The 16,499-nt window shown below is 35.7% G+C and overlaps 1 protein-coding gene across 1 annotated transcript in view; it reads right to left on the minus strand.

Moving 5' to 3' along the window:
• Positions 1-16,499, minus strand: part of LOC112413121 (disintegrin and metalloproteinase domain-containing protein 32-like) — a 153,038-nt gene that overhangs the window by 31,329 nt on the left and 105,210 nt on the right. The window contains exon 17 of the mRNA XM_024764983.1: positions 13,734-13,817. Within this exon, the coding sequence (XP_024620751.1) occupies positions 13,734-13,817 (84 nt within the window). The remainder of the gene's footprint in view (positions 1-13,733; positions 13,818-16,499) is intronic.

The following is a 16,499-nucleotide window of genomic DNA, read 5'->3' on the forward strand; positions in this document are numbered from 1 at the left end:
CTTTAAAGATTGCCACATTGGTGCTGGCAGGCAGTTAAGTTACTTGCAGAACAGCTTGATCAAGGCTTGTTTTTAAACTTTGATAGGGCAGATTTAGAATATCCTTTTCTCTAAGGCTAATTTAGTGCTACTAGTAAAGCATGACTCTTCTGGGATCTCTAGTGAATGTCCCAGGTTTTCAAAAACACCTCTTCACTCTGACTGATTGTAACTTAAATTAACTCCCAGCCTTCTGTAAACATTGATAATTGTTCAGCTTAACAGTCTGTCATTCCTTCCCTGGTCTTGTGTGGTTTGATCTTCATCGATAGACCCATAAGGACCTCTATGCAAATTTCTGAACCTCTTCCTGCGTATCGATGCTTCTTCCCTGGAACACTGCCTCACAGATTCCAACCACTTTAATCTCTCATAATGCCAAATCTCCTTCTCCTCAAGCTACTGAGCCTGCGCTCAGTCCAGATCCCACCCAAGGCGCTGCAGTCCAAAACCTGACAATAGGAGAGCCAGGGAAATCACATCTCTTTTGTTTCCCTTCTCTCAAGGAATAAAGCCCTATGCTGCCTATTGTCTAATATCTGAAAACTGTTGTTTCATACATTTCTTTCCAGCTTTCTACTTGTTTATGGCAAAACTGTGATTAAAGATCCATGTATTCTTCCATACTCCAAAAAATCCATGAACTTCTGAGAAAAGGGTAATTCTTTTAAAAACAGCAGATAGTAGCCTCACTGTTTCTCCACTGTGTCTCTCCTCGTGTGAAAAAAAATACAGTGTGTACCCCTAGGGTATGGCCTTGAATATCATCCCCTTTTCAAAAGTACCAGAGCTTCTCAGAGTAATTGATTACATAAATAGGGCTGGATAACTCAAGAAGAATCTGAGACACATTGCATCAGAGGGCAAGGTTGACTTCCAAGGTACCTATAGGAAATAACCACTATTATTTTCAATTTTCCTTTAAGATCCAGTCAATATAATAAAGCAATAGAAAGAACTGAAAGTACAGCCACTAGAAATAAATGGGTAATTTTACTGTTATTTTCAAGAGATGACTGTCTACCAAAAACCTCAAAATTTTTCTATAGTTTAGTAAGTTGCCTGAATAGAAATGAATATGCAAATATCATTAACTTTCTTACACAGTAAATGTAATGAGGAAAGATCCCTAATCACACCAGTAACAAAACTATGTGATACGTATAAATAATTTTAACAAGGAATATGCAACATCATGTGAAGAAAACATAAAACTATCCTGAAAATAACAAAGTCTTGAATAAATAATCTAAAAATGGGATAATTAGAAAATTTGCCATATCAATATAAATATTTGATTTTTACCAATAGCTATAAATGTAAAAAAATATTATACTGGTATGAGAATAGATAGGTAAAGAAAATAAAACAGCCATTATACATATTTGGCAAATGAATAATATACATGGAACCACATCTTAGACACCAATGGGCAAAAGGCAGGAATAGATAATTTACTGATCAACACATGGTTATTAAACATGAATATGTGTTCAATCTCACTAACAGTCAAAGGAGACAATTAAAACCATAGTGAAGAACTTTCTCTTGTGTATCAAGGTGGCAAATATCAAAAATAAAATAGTACTTAGACTTGAGAGGAAGAAATGAAAGAGGCATTCTTGTATGCCTATTCCCATAGAATAAATTTATAAAACTTATTGGAAAGCATTTAAAATTGTAGGTTAATATCTTAAAGAGGATTAACCCCCTTATACTCTATAATTCTAGTTTTGGGAATCTATCCCATAGAAATAGCAAGAATGCTTACAAATATTTATGTACAAGTTTGTTCATCAAACCAAATTTTGATAATAATGAAGAACCAAATATCATATGACATTTAACATAACAGAATGGTTAAAATAAAAAAGTTACAGTCATCTCTCAGTATCCAATGGGGATTGGTTCCAGGACCCCTGTAGATATCAAAGTTCTTTATATAAACTGGATAGTACAGTTGGCCCTCCATATCTGCAGGTTCCACATCCATGGATATGGAGGGCCAATTGTAAATAATATTGTTTCTTATAACGATTTTTAGGCAATATTTAAAGCATGGAAAAGTTCTTGAGAAATGTGTGGGATTAAAAAAGCAAGCTATTTCCCTTTATATATATTACCATGTCTGCTTTGTTGAATCAGTGACTCAATGGATAAATTTGCATACTCACACAAACAAACACATTTGATGAATGAATGAATAAATGAATTTATACATATGTACACATGTACATATATTGACAAAGAAAAAAAGCTTGCAGGAGAAGAGTTAACTCTGTATTGTAAAAAAAATATGGTTAATTTCTTGCTTTCTACTTTAGATTTCTAAATTTTCAAAGTCCTCAATGATGAGTAAGTACTACTTATTTTATGGGGAAGAAAAGAATAAGCAATGTCCGTGAATTTGAAGGAGTGAGAACTTAAGATTGTTAGCAGGTCAACAATTGCCCTGTTGGACAAATTTATGCTCCAGATAAGTTTTATTTGACATGCCCAGAGTGTTCAAAGGAATATTTCTAGATCTCAAGCTCAAGAAGATTGGGGGTAAGGGAGAGAGATGAAGTAGAGGAGGTATTTGTTTACATTGCAAGTAAATTTAAAAGTGTTTGGGCATTTTGGGAAAGAAATATGGCTTTAACAGATTTATATTAGAATTTTAAACATATATACCCTTCAACCAAGCAGTCACACTCCTGGTAATCTTCCCACAGAAATACAGGTGCCACCAGAAAGACAAGATCCAGCCTCATCCACCAGAACACAGGCAAACACCACAACATTCATTGCAGGACTGTTTACAACAGTCAGGACATGGAAGCAACCTAAGTGTCCACTGAGAGATGGATGGATAAAGAAGATGTGGGACATATATACAATGGAATATTACGTAGCCATAAAAAGAAATGAAATTGAGTTATTTGTAGTGAGGTGGATGGACCTAGAGTCAGTCATACAGAGTGAAGTAAGTCAGAAAGAGAAAAACAAATACCATATGCTAACACATACATATGGAATCTAAAAATAAAAAAAAGGTTCTGAAGAACCTAGGGGAAGGACAGGAGTAAAGACACAGATGTAGATAATGGACTTGAGGACACGGGGAGGGGAAGGGTAAGCTGGGACGAAATGAGAGAGTGGCATGGATATATATACACTACCAAATGTAAAACAGATAGCTAGTGGGAAGCAGCCGCATAGCACAGAGAGATCAGCTTGGTACTTTGTTCCCACCTAGAGGGGTGGGATAGGGAGGGTGGTGGGGAGATGCAAGAGGGAAGGGAGATGGAGATATATATACATATAGCTGATTCACTTTGTGATACAGCAGAAACTAACACCATTGTAAAGCAATTATACTCCAATAAAGATGTTAAAAAATAAATAAAAATAAAAATAAAATAAATGGACATTAGAATCATGCAATCTTTAAAGACTGAAAGATTTATGAAAAAACTGAAAATCTGCAAGGCCGATCACTAGTACAGAAATTGAAACAGTAATCAAAAAACTCCCCAAGACAAAAATCCAGGACCATATGGCTCCACAAGTGATTTCTATCAAACATTCAAAGAAGATTTAAAACCCATCCTTCTCAAACTCTTCCAAAAAACTGAAGAGGAGGGAATGCTTCCTAACTCATTTTACAAAGTGAACATCACCCTGATACCAAAACCAGAAAAACTGGCAACACATGTACACAAAAAGAAAATTACAAAGGTATAGTGAAGTAAGAAACAGTTCTTAAAGGGATTGTGCAGACTCACCTCGGTATTCTCCAGGGCCTACTTCAGAGGCAGCAGGCTGAAATGCTCAGTAAAGAGGCATATTTTCTTATCTTAAAGCTCTGGCCTAAGGGGCAGGCATATAATTTAACACATCTAGGGGCCTACTGAAATACTCTCCAAAGACAGAGGCCAGTGGACACCTACTTTGTGCTCTATCCCTGCCTCTTTACAGGTCACTGGGATCTCCCAGGAAGGAGCTTGTGCAAGCATGTAGCACCCAGGATTCTGAAATTCCCGCTTATACCCCTTGATCTCCTGGCTCTGGAGGCCAGTGGGACTTGCACTCATGACTCCCAGGGGGCTGTAATAAACAGAAAGACAGTTTTGAGCTGGCAACCACCCCCAGGGCATAGCACCAAGACAGAAGACTGAAATATACCACAGGCCTTTCTATCCAACAGGCTTATTTGCTTTTCTTGAAGCTTCACCCTGAGGGGCAGCCTAACAAAAGAGCCCCATGAGGCAAAAACCAATAAAACTACAAGGAGAAACAGATGAATCTACTGTAATAGTTGGAGACTTCAACTCCCCACTGTCAGGAATGGACAGATCCAGCTGGAAGAAGAAAATCAGTAAGGACACAGTTGAAATCCACAACACCATCAACTGGATATAATTAACATCTACTCACTACTTCATTTAACAACAGGAGAATATACATTCTTCTCTCCTCACATGGAACCCAGATAGACCACATTCTGGGCCATAAAACACACCTTACCAATATTTAAAAGAAGAGAAATCATACAATGTCTGCTCTCAGATCACAATGCCTTTAAACTAGAAATCAGCACTAGCAAAATAGCTGGAAACTTCCCCAATACTTGAAAATTAAACAACACACTTCTACATAACACATGAGTCAAAGAAGAAATATCAAGAGAAGTTTTAAAATATGCTGAATTAAATGAAAGAGGATATACAGTTTATCAAATCTATGTGATGCAGCAAAAGAGGTCCTTAAAGGAAAATTTCTAGCATTGAATGCATACATAAGAAAACAAGAAAGATCTAAAATCAATCATATAAACTTCTACCTTATGAAACTAGAAAATGAACAGTAAATTAATATCAATATGAAAAGAAAAAATAATTAACAGAGCAGAAATCAATGAACTTGAAAACAAAAAATCAATACAGAAAATCAACAAAACCAAATGTGGATTCTCTGAAAAGATCAATAAAATGGAGAAGATTCTAACTGGGCTAAGAAAAAAGAGAGAAGACACAAATTACTAATATCAGACATGAAAGAGGGGACATCACTACAGATCCCATGGACATTAAAAAGATAATAAAGGGATAATATCAAAAATTCTATGCCAACAAATTTGATAACACTGATGAAATAAACCAAGTCCATGAAAGACAAAATATGACAAAATTCACACAAAAATAAACAATATGAATAGCCTATATTTATTAAATAAATTGAATCAATAATTAATAACCTTCCATAACAAAAAGCACTGGTCCAGCTGGATATTCTGGTGAATTTTATCAAACATTTAAGAAAGAAATCATACTAATTCTCTACAATTTCTTTCAGAAGTTAGAAGTAGAGTGAATACTTCTTAACACATTTTATAGGCCAGCATTACCCTAATACAAAACACAAAGACATTACAAGAAAAGAAAACTACAGACCAATATCTCTCATGAATGAAGATGCAAAAATCTTCAACAAAATATTAGCAGATCAATTCCACCAACGTATAAGAAATATACACCACAACCATGTGAATTTTGTCTCAACTATGGAAGAATTGTTTAACATTTGGAAAATCAGTTAATGTAATCCATCATAAACCAACAGGCTAAAGAATAAAAATCATATGATCATACCACAGTTACAGAAAATTATATGACAAAACTGAATAGGCATTTATGATAAAAGACCATCAGAAAGCTGTTAATAAAATAAAACTTCCTCAACTTGATAAAGAATATCTTTAAAAAAAAAAACCTACAATAACATTATGCTTAATGGTAAGATTAGAAGCCTTCTTGCTAAGATCGGGAACCAAGCAAGGAAGTCCTCTCTCACCATTCCTTTTTAACATCATATTGGAAGAAACGATGAGAAAATAAAAAGTACATAGATTGGAAAGGAAGAAATAAAACTGACTTTGGGAGTAATGATAGCATCATGATTGTATAATATGTCTCTCTTTTTGGCTCCTCTGTTCAACAACTAAATTTTGGCATCCATCTATGAACAAAAGCACCTCTGTGGAAGTTGTAGGATCAAGCACCATACACCAAGGGACCCAGGAAGAGTCTTTCCCACCTGTGCATCAGGTAATAGGCAGACAGACCTCAGTATAGGCTGTGGAAGAAGCAGGAGCCAGTGAATAGGCCTCAGCCTCTCTTGGTTGTAGTCAGGGAAAACTTGGAGAGTGCTGACTTGGGCAGACACTCATGGACAAGAGAGCCTTGCAGAAGTCCGACCTTCCTGGTAATAGATGCCTGAATTCCTTTGGAGCAAATATATAAATAAATAAGTTTGGACACATTGGAAAGGGTAAGAGTAACTTTGCCAGCACCACCCCTCCCTCAATGTGACAAAGCATGGGGCTGAACTAGCCAGCAGTGACCTCTCAGGGGAAAGGGAAAGCAGTGAGTGAGTGCAAAGCTAACCCAGCTATACAGGACATAGCTGGAGAAATCTATTTCTTTCCCATAGCACCCAGAGTACCGAGACAGCACCTCTATGACTGGGGGACAGATATCAGGAAAGAGGCCGATAAGAATATCAAAGGGCATTAAAGGGACATGGTTCCTGATGAATGCTTTCAGTACTCCAGCAGAAAGCCTGTCCATGAGGTGCTGTGAGAACTTCACCCAAGGATCCCACCACCACCTGACCCACAGGCACCTCCAATGCCCCAAGTGCTAAACCAACAACTCCCCCCACTTTTTGGCCTGCTCTTTGTATGCAAATTTGAGTTCAGTGGCAAGAGCAAGGTCTGATAGACATGGGGTGCCCTCAGAAAATCGGGCCAGTGTCCTTGGGCAAAGGAGAAAGCACAAACATGAGCTGTAGCACACCTTCTGGAAAACAAAAGAGAGGTTTCCAGCAGCTGGTTTAGTGAGTTTTTAAGAATCATAGAAGACACACAAACTTAAAATTCTGCCACAAAATGGAACAAGAAATGTGGAGCAGAGATATCCATAAAGTTGGAGAAAGACCTAGACATAAGCAAGACCAGTGAATAAAATCTCCCACCTGAAGACAACTAGTAAAGATTTAAGGAAGTGACTACTATTTCAAATATAAAAAAAGCAATGCAAGACTGCAAGGAATATAAAGAATCAATGAAGTATGTCATTACCAAAAGATAACAGTAATACTCCAGTAACTGAACACAAAGATACTGAATTTATCAATTTAGCTAATAAAGAATTCAAACTAGCTGTTTTTACAAACTCAACTGCCTACAAGAATCAACAGACATACAAGTCAATAAAATCAGGATAAACACGTGGATAAAATGAGAAATTTAACAAAGAGGTAGAAAGGATAAAAAAGGACCAAAAAGAAATTCTAGAGATGAAGTATGAAATAAATAAAAAGAAAAATGCAATAGGTCATCTACAGCAGAATAGACCAAACAGAAGATAGAATTGGTGATCTAAAGGACAGGAATTTTTAAATAACCCAGTCAGTGTAGCCAAAGAAAAAATACTGCAAGAGAGAAAACAAATCATATGTGAACTACGGGAAACCATCAAACATACAGATATTAGAATAACTGGAGTTCCAAAAGGAAAAAAGAGAGGAATGGGGGCAGAAAGTCTATTTAAAAAAATAATAGCTGAGAACTTCCCAAACTTGGGAGAGACTGAAACATCCAGTCACAAAGCAAATACATCACTCCATTATCTCAATGCAAAATGACCTTCTCCAAGATGTATTATAATTACATTGACAAAAATCAAAGACAAAGAGAGAATCGTAAAATAAAGCAAGAGAAAAAAAATGACTGTAATCTACAAATAGAAACCCAGTAGGTACAGGCCAGGACAGAATAAAATGATATATTCAGTGTGTTGAAAGAATAAAAAAGTCAGTCAAGAATACTTTAACTGGCAAACATATCCTTCAAAAGTAAAAGAGAAATAAAAACTCTCCGAGACAAACAAGAACTGAGGAAATTCATCACCACTATACCTGCCTTACAAGAAATGCTGAAAGAATTTCTTCCACCTGAAATAAAAAGATGATAATTAGTAACATGAAAACATACAACACATTCATAAAGGTAAATACACAGATTTTAAAATCTAAATCTGTAAGGGAATGGTGTGTTAACTACTGAACAACAGTATACAGGTTAAAGGGTAAAAGTATTAAAATAACTATACTTACTATAATTTGCTAACATATGCACAATATGAAAAGAGGTAAATTTTGACATCAAAAACAAAAAAGGGTGAGATAGTAGGGTAGAGCTTTTGTGTGTGATCCAAGTTAAGTTACAATCAGCTTAAAATGGACTGTTTTATCTATAAGATGCTTTATGTAAACCTCATGGTAGCCATGTAGCAAAAACCTATAGTAGATTCACAAAGGATAAACAGAGGGCAATCACAGCATACCACATGGAAAATCATGAATTCATAAAGAGGCAAAAAGAGAAGGAAAAAAAGAATAAGGGAACTGAAACAAACAACAAAAAAACAGCCAAAAAGTAATGAAAGAGATGGCATTACTAAGCACTTACATATCAATAGTTACCCTAATACATGAAATTAATTAATCAGTCAAAGGTCAGAGTGGCTGAATGGATGAAAAAACAAGACCCAACTAAGTCTGCCTTCAAGAGAATCACATAGCCTCAAAGAGATGTAAAAATATCCCGTGTAAATGGAACCCAAAAGAAAGAGGGAGTAGCTATACTTATATCAGACAAAAAAAGGCTTTAAGCCAAAAAATGGTAACAAGACAAAAGGAAGATCATTATATAATTATAAAGTGGTCAACTCTGCAAGATATAACAATTGTGAATATACACACCCAACATCAGAGCACCTAATATACTAAGCAAATACTGAAAGGAGAAATTGACAACAAGACAATAATAGTAAGACACTTCAATACTCCACTTTCAACATGGAAAGATAATCCAGACAAAAAACCACAAAGAAATGCTGGACCTGAGCTATACTTTATACCAAATTGACCTAACAGATATATATAGAACATTCCACCCAAGAGCAGCAGAATACATATTCTTCTCAAGTGTACATGGAACATTACCAAGGATAGGTCATATAAGCCACAATACAAATTTTAGCAAATTTAAGAAAATTGAAAACATACAAAGTATCTACTTGACCAACACGATATGAAACTAGAAATCAACAGCAGGAAAGCTGGAAAATTCACACACATGTAGAAATTAAACAACACACTCCTGAACAAACAATAGGTCAAGAAAGAAATTAGAAAGGACATTTTAAAATCTTAAAACAAATAAAAATGGAAACAACACAGACAAAAACTGGGGTTCTGTAAAAGCAGCTCTTAGAAGTTTATAGCAATAAATGCATATATTAAGAAAGTACAAATAATCCCAAAATTTATAAGGAACCATAAAAGACCCAGAATTGCCAAAGCAACCCTAAGGAAAAAGAACAAAGTGGGAGGCATAATCCTCCCAGACTTCAGACAATATTACCAAGCCACAGTAATCAAAACAGTGTGGAATTGGCACAAAAACAGATATATCAATCAATGCAACAGAATAGAGAGCCCAGAAATAAACCCACACAGTTACAGTCAATTAATCTTTGACAAAGGAGGCAAGAATATACCATGGGAAAAAAGACAGTCTCTTCAGCAAGTGGTGCTGGGAAAGTTGGACAGCTTCATGTAATGAATGAAGTTAGAACACAGCCTCAAACCATAAAAAAATTAAACTTGAAATGCCTTAAACACTTAAACATAAGCCTAGAAGAGATAACAGGCAAAACATTCTCTGACATAAAGCATACCAATGTTTTCTTAGGTCAGTCTCCCAAGACAATAGAAATAGAGACAAAATAAACAAATGAAACCTAATCAAACTTACAAGCTTTTGCACAGCAAAAGAAACCATCAACAAAATGAAAAGAAAACCTACAGAATGGGAGAAAATATCTGCAAACCATGTGACCAACAGGGCTTAATTTCCAAAATATACAAACAGCTCATAAAACTAAATATTGAAAGTTTATAGCAATACAGTCTATAGCAGGGAAAAAAAAATCTCAAGTAATAAGCAACCTAACCTTACACCTAAAGCAACTAGAGGAAGGAGAAGAAACAAAACCCAAAGTTAGTAGAAATAAATAAATCATAAAGATCAGAGCAGAAATAAATGAAATCAGAACAAAGAGACAACAGAAAATATCTATGAAACTAAAAGCTGGTTCTTTGAAAATTGATAAACCTTTAGCCAGACTCATCAAGGAAAAGTAAAAAAAAAAAAAAAAAGGAGAGGTCTCAAATCAATAAAACTATAAAAGAAAAAGAAGTTACAACTGACACCACAGAAATACAAAGGATCATAAGAGACTATACAGGCCAATAAAATGGAAAACCTAGAAGAAATGGACAAGACTGTACCAGGAAGAAATAGAAAATATGAACAGACCAATCACAAGTTCTAAAATTGAAACTGTAAGTAACAAACTCCCAACAAACAGAAGTCCAGGACCAGATGGCTTCACAGGCAAATTCTACCAAACATTTAGAGAAGAGTCAACACATACTCTCTGAAACTCTTCCAGAAAACTGCAGAGGAAGGAAGACTCCCAAACTCATTCTGTGAGGGCACCATCACCCCAATAGCAAAACCAGACAAAGATATCACATAAAAAGAAAGTTACAGGCCAATATCACTGATGAACATAGATGCAAAAATCCTCAATAAAATACTAGTAAATCGAATCCAACAAAACATTCAAAGAATAATCATATACCATGATCAAGTGGGATATATCCCAGGGATGCAAGGATTTTTCGGTATCCACAGATCAATCAGTGTGATACACCACATTAGCAAATTGAAGAATAAAAACTATATGATCATCTCAATAGATCCAGAAAAAGCCTTTGACAAAATTCAACACCCATTTATGATAAAATTTCTTCAGGATGTGGGCATAGAGGGAATATACCTGAACATAATAAAGGCAATATATGACAAGCCCACAGCTAACATCATACTCAATGGTGAAAAGCTGAAGACATTTCCTCTAAGATCAGGAACAAGAAAAGGATGTCTACTCTCACCACTATTATTCAACATAGTTTTGGAAGTCCTAACCATAGCAATCAGAGACGAAAATGAAATAAAAGGAATACAAATTGGAAGAGAAGAAGTAAAACTGTCACTATTTGCAGATGATATGGTACCATACATAGAAAATCCTAAAGGTGCTACCAGAAAACTACTAGAGTTCATCAATGAATTCAGTAAAGCTGCAGGATACAAAATTAATACATAGAAATTTGTTGCATTTCTATACACTAACAACAAAAGACCAGAAAGAGAAAATAAGGAAACAATTCCATTAACCATCATACCAAAAATAATAAAATACCTGGGAGTAAACCTACCTAAGGAGGCAAAAGACCTGTACTCCGAAAACTGTAAGATGCTGAGTCATGATATCGAATATGACACAAACAGTTGGAAAGATATACCATGTTCTTTGATTGTCAAAATGACTATACTACCCAAAGTGATCTACAGACTCAATGCAATCCCTATCAAAATACCAATGGCATGTTTTGCAGACCTAGAACAACAACAAAAAAAATCTTAAAATCTGTATGGAAACACAAAGACCCTGGAGAGCCAAAGCAAGCTTGAGAAAGAAAAACAAAGCTGGAGGAATCAGCTCCCTGACTTCAGACTATATTATAAAGCTACAGTCATCAAAACAGTATGGTACTGGCACAAAGACAGACTTATAGATCAATGGAACAGGACAGAAAGCCCAGAAATAAACCCATGCACCTATGGTCAATTAATTTGCAACAAAGGAGGCAAGACTATACAATAGAGGAAAAACAATCGCTTCAATAAATGGTGCTGTGAAAACTGGACAGCTACGTGTAAAAAAATGAAATTAGAACATTCTTTAAGACCATACACAAAAATAAGCTCAAAATGGATTAGACTTAAATGTGAGAGAGGACACTGTAAAACTCTTAAAAGAAAACATAGGTGGAACAGTCTCTGACATAAATCAAAGCAATATCTTTTTCAATCTGTCTCCCAGAGTAATGGAAATAAAAACAAAAATAAACAAATGGGACCTAATTAAGCTCAAAAGCTTTTGCACAGCAAAGGACACCATAAAAAAAACAAAAAGACAACCCATAGAATGGGAGCAAATATTTGTCAATGATGTGACCAACAGGGGATTAGTCTCCAAAATTTACAAACAGCTCGTGTGACTTAATATCATCAAAAGAAAACAACCTAATCAAAACATGGGCAGAAGACCTAAATAGACATTTCTCCAAAGACAACATACAGATGGCCAAGAGGCACATGAAAAGAAGTTCAACATCGTTAATTATTAGAGAAATGCAAATCAAAACTACAAAGAGACATCGCCTCAAACCAGGCAAAATGGCTATGATCAAAAAAATCCACAAATAATAAATGCTGCTGCAGAGGGTGGGGAGAGAAGGGAACGCTCCTACACTGTTGGTGTCAATGTAAATTGGTGCAGCCACTATGGAGAACAGTATGGAGGTTCCTTAAAAAACTAAAAATAGAGCTAACATACGATCTTGCAATCCCACTCCTGGACATATATCTGGAGAAAAACATGGTCCAAAAGGATACATGCACCCCAGTGTTCACTGCAGCACTATTTACAATAGCCAAGACACGGAAGCAACCTAAATGTCCATCAACAGCGGAGTGGATAAAGAAGATGTGGTACACATATACAACGGAATATTCCTCAGCCATAATAAAGAATGAAATAATGCCATTTTCAGGAACATGGGTGGACCTAGGGATTATCATACTAAGTGAAGTAAGTCAAAGAGAGAAAGACAAATATCATATGATATTGCCTATGTGTGGAATCTGAAAAATGGTACAAATGAACTTATTTACAAAACAGAGTCACAGATGTAGAAAACAAACTTATGGTTACCAAAGGTGAAAGGAGGTGGGGGAGGGATAAATTGTTTGGGATTAACATATACACACTACTGTATATAAAACAGATAACTAATAAGGACCTACTGTATAGCACAGGGAACTCTACTCAGTATTCTATAATAACCTATATGGGAAAAAATTCTAAAAAATAACAGATATATGTATATGTATAACTGATCCACTTTGCTGTACACCTGAAACTAACACAACATTGTAAATCAACTATATTCCAATTTGAAAAAAAATAAAATAGGGGTGTTCTACTGTCACTTGAGATTGACAATCCAACCTTCTATCCACTGCGCTTTTACTTTTTTGGTATGGGAAGTAAATTGGCCTCATTGGGAAAAAAAAAAAAGTCTATTACAAAATGAGGGATAAAACCAATAGTTTTCCCTCACCCTATATATTCCTAGACACACAAACTTTAGCTTAATTATCTCCCTGTAACGAAGAGGTTAATATATTTATTGGAATATTTAATACCTCTGAAAAGTACCCAACTGTAATAATAAGTTTGTCAGAGTCATCAGCGATTTAATTCTGTGCAATGTCTTCTAAAACATACGGCTGCAAATTGAGTAACCCAATTCAGCCCCACAGTTTAAGTAGATACATGTCCTAGCACACAGTAGGAACCCAATAAACATTGAGTAAATTAACGAATGATGCTGAAAAGTGTCCAAGAGAGGTGATTTGGGAAAACACGAATCATGTGCTTACTTACTCCATGTCCATTGCACTTTAGTGAACACTTATTTGATCTGTCTGCAAGTATCCTTGATTCTACACATTCACGATTTACACAAATCTAAGGAAAAACACATACAAATTTTTTTTTCTGAGTTAGAGGAGTCCAGTTATTGTAACATTACCATCAGTAATTTTATAACATAAGACCACAGACATTCAATGCAGTAATTTCCATTAAGTACTGCTTTTGCTGTAACCCACAAATTTTTATATGCTGTATTTTCAACTTCATTTAATTAAAAATATTTTTCAATCTCTCTTGAGATTTCTCCTTTGGCATAAGTGTTATTTAGAAATGTGTAGTGTAAGTTACAAATATTTGGGGAGTTTTCCAATAAGTCTTATGTAAACTATGGACTTTGGGTGAGGATGATGTAATAGTGTAGGATTGTGGATAGTGTAGATGTCTGCACTTCTGTGGGGTAAGTGGTTATGGGAACTTCCTGTACTTTCTGCAACTTTTGATGTGAACCTAAAACTTCCCTAAAAAATAAAGTCTATTTTTTAAATAAATTTTAAAGAAAGGATTCAGGCTTCTGGTATTCAGTTCCCCATTTAAGGAGTTTGGAAGTTGACACACCATCCTAACAACAAGTAAAAAGCTGAACAGACTGAAGAAGCAACAACTCTTTTAGGATCCATAAAAGAAGTGACTTGGGGGCAAACCACTGCCCCCAAATTGGAGAGACAGACGAGCGAACACAGGGAGTCACAGCTTACCAGAGAAAAGATTCACAAGCGGAAACCTCCTCAGGTACCCGTGCCAGCGTTGGAAAGCCTGAACTGTAATTGATGAATTGCTGGAGGCTCAATACAGACACCTCTGAGAGTTAGGAACTCCAGGAGAGCCCCACAATTTTGTGAGATGTATATCCAGGAGCTCAGCCAACGTTCTCACAGTAAATATTAGAGAAAAAAATTTCTTGTATTCTGGCAGGAGGAGGGGAAAAGGAACCATTTTGAAGTAGCCAGAGCACTCTGTTCTTAACAAGGCTTGCCCTCAGGAGAAACTAGTTAACTAGAGCCTAATCTGGTGATGTCTTATCAGAGCCTAACTGATCTGGGGGAAGGGAAATACCCAATTTCAGTCAGCTCTAACCTTCCATGTGTAAGAAGAGAAATACCCAACTCCAGCCCACTCCAGCCGTCCTGTCCCACCTAAGGGAGGAGAAAAAACATGAGAAACACTTGTGAAGTTCACAGTCCAGAGGCACAGGTTCACTGAAAGACTCAGACCTGTTCATAAGACTAAAGAACACTTCCCCTTCCCACAACACCTCACCACCACATTTCTAAAGGTCTATTTACAGCAGTTCTTTTATCTGGTTCATCATGTCCAGCTCTCAAGAAAACAGATAAGGTTATATACTAAAAGCTAAAAAACACAATTGGAAAAACGGAGAAAGTATCAGAACCATACATGTCATGGATACTGAAATTATCAGACCAGGAGTTTAAAACAACTATGATTAATATGCTAAGGGCTCTAATAGATGAAGTAGACAGTATGCAAGAACAGACGGCAGATGGAAGCAGAGAGACAGCAATCCTAAGAAAAAAATAAAAATAAATGCTGGAATGAAAAAAAAAACCACTGTAACAAAAATGAATAAATGCCTTTAATGGGCTTATTAGTACACTGGAAATAGCTGAGGGAAGAATCTCTGAGCTAGAGGACATATCAATAGAATCCTTGAAAATGAAAAAGCAAAAAGAACAAAGACAAAAACATAACACAGAATATCCAAGGACTATGGGACAACTATAAAAGGTATAACATATATGTAATGGAAACGCCAGAAGAAAAAGAAAAAGGAGCAGAAGAAATATTTGAAACAATAATGACTAAGGATTTCCCCCAAATTAATATCAGACACCAAACCACAGTCCCAGGAATCTCAGAAAACAATAAGCAGGATAAATGCCAAACAAACAAACTAACAAACCCCTACACTTTAGGCATATTGTGTTCAAACAGAAAATCAAAGAATAAATCCTGAAAAAAGCAAAATTTTTTTAAAAAACCGTACCTATAGAGGAACAAAGATAAGAATTACATCTGACTTCTCCTCAGAAACCAGGCAGTCAGAAGAGTGGAGTAAAATATTTAAAGTATTGACAGAGAAAAATCCCCAACCTAGAATATAGAATTCTATATACTTGCAAAATTATCCTTCAAAAGTGAAAGAGAGATAAAGACTTTTTCAGACACACAAAAATGGAGGGAATTTTTCGCTAAGAGAGCTGTCTTGCAAGACATGTTAAAAGAAGTTCTTAAGAGAGAAGGAAAATAATATAGGTCAGAAACTAACAGGATGTACAATAGCTTTACGTAAACTATTTTCTTTGTGTGATAGGCATGTGTCAATGTAGGCTGATCAATTGTAACAACCGTACCACACTGGTGGGCGATGTTAGTAACGGGGAAGACATGCCTGTGTGGGGCCAAGAGGGCGTGTAGGAAATCCCTCTAACATCCTTTCCGTTTTATTGTGATTCTAAAATTGTTCTTTAAAAACAGTCCAAAAAAATGATCCAGGGCAGGGAAATGGGAGAAACAAATGAAACAAGACTGACATAAAAAAAATCAGAATCAAAAAATCACTTTTAATTACAATAGCCTGAAATCTAACAAAACCATCCCTAAGAGCACAGTTTAAATAATATTCTGTATTACTGCACATATTGAAAGTTTGCATAGAAAGAAAATCAATTCAATAATCAGGAGTTTTCACTAAAT

The sequence above is a fragment of the Neophocaena asiaeorientalis genome, unplaced genomic scaffold (genome assembly GCF_003031525.2).
Source record: "Neophocaena asiaeorientalis asiaeorientalis breed wild unplaced genomic scaffold, Neophocaena_asiaeorientalis_V1.1 scaffold14, whole genome shotgun sequence".
Taxonomy (NCBI): domain Eukaryota; kingdom Metazoa; phylum Chordata; class Mammalia; order Artiodactyla; family Phocoenidae; genus Neophocaena; species Neophocaena asiaeorientalis.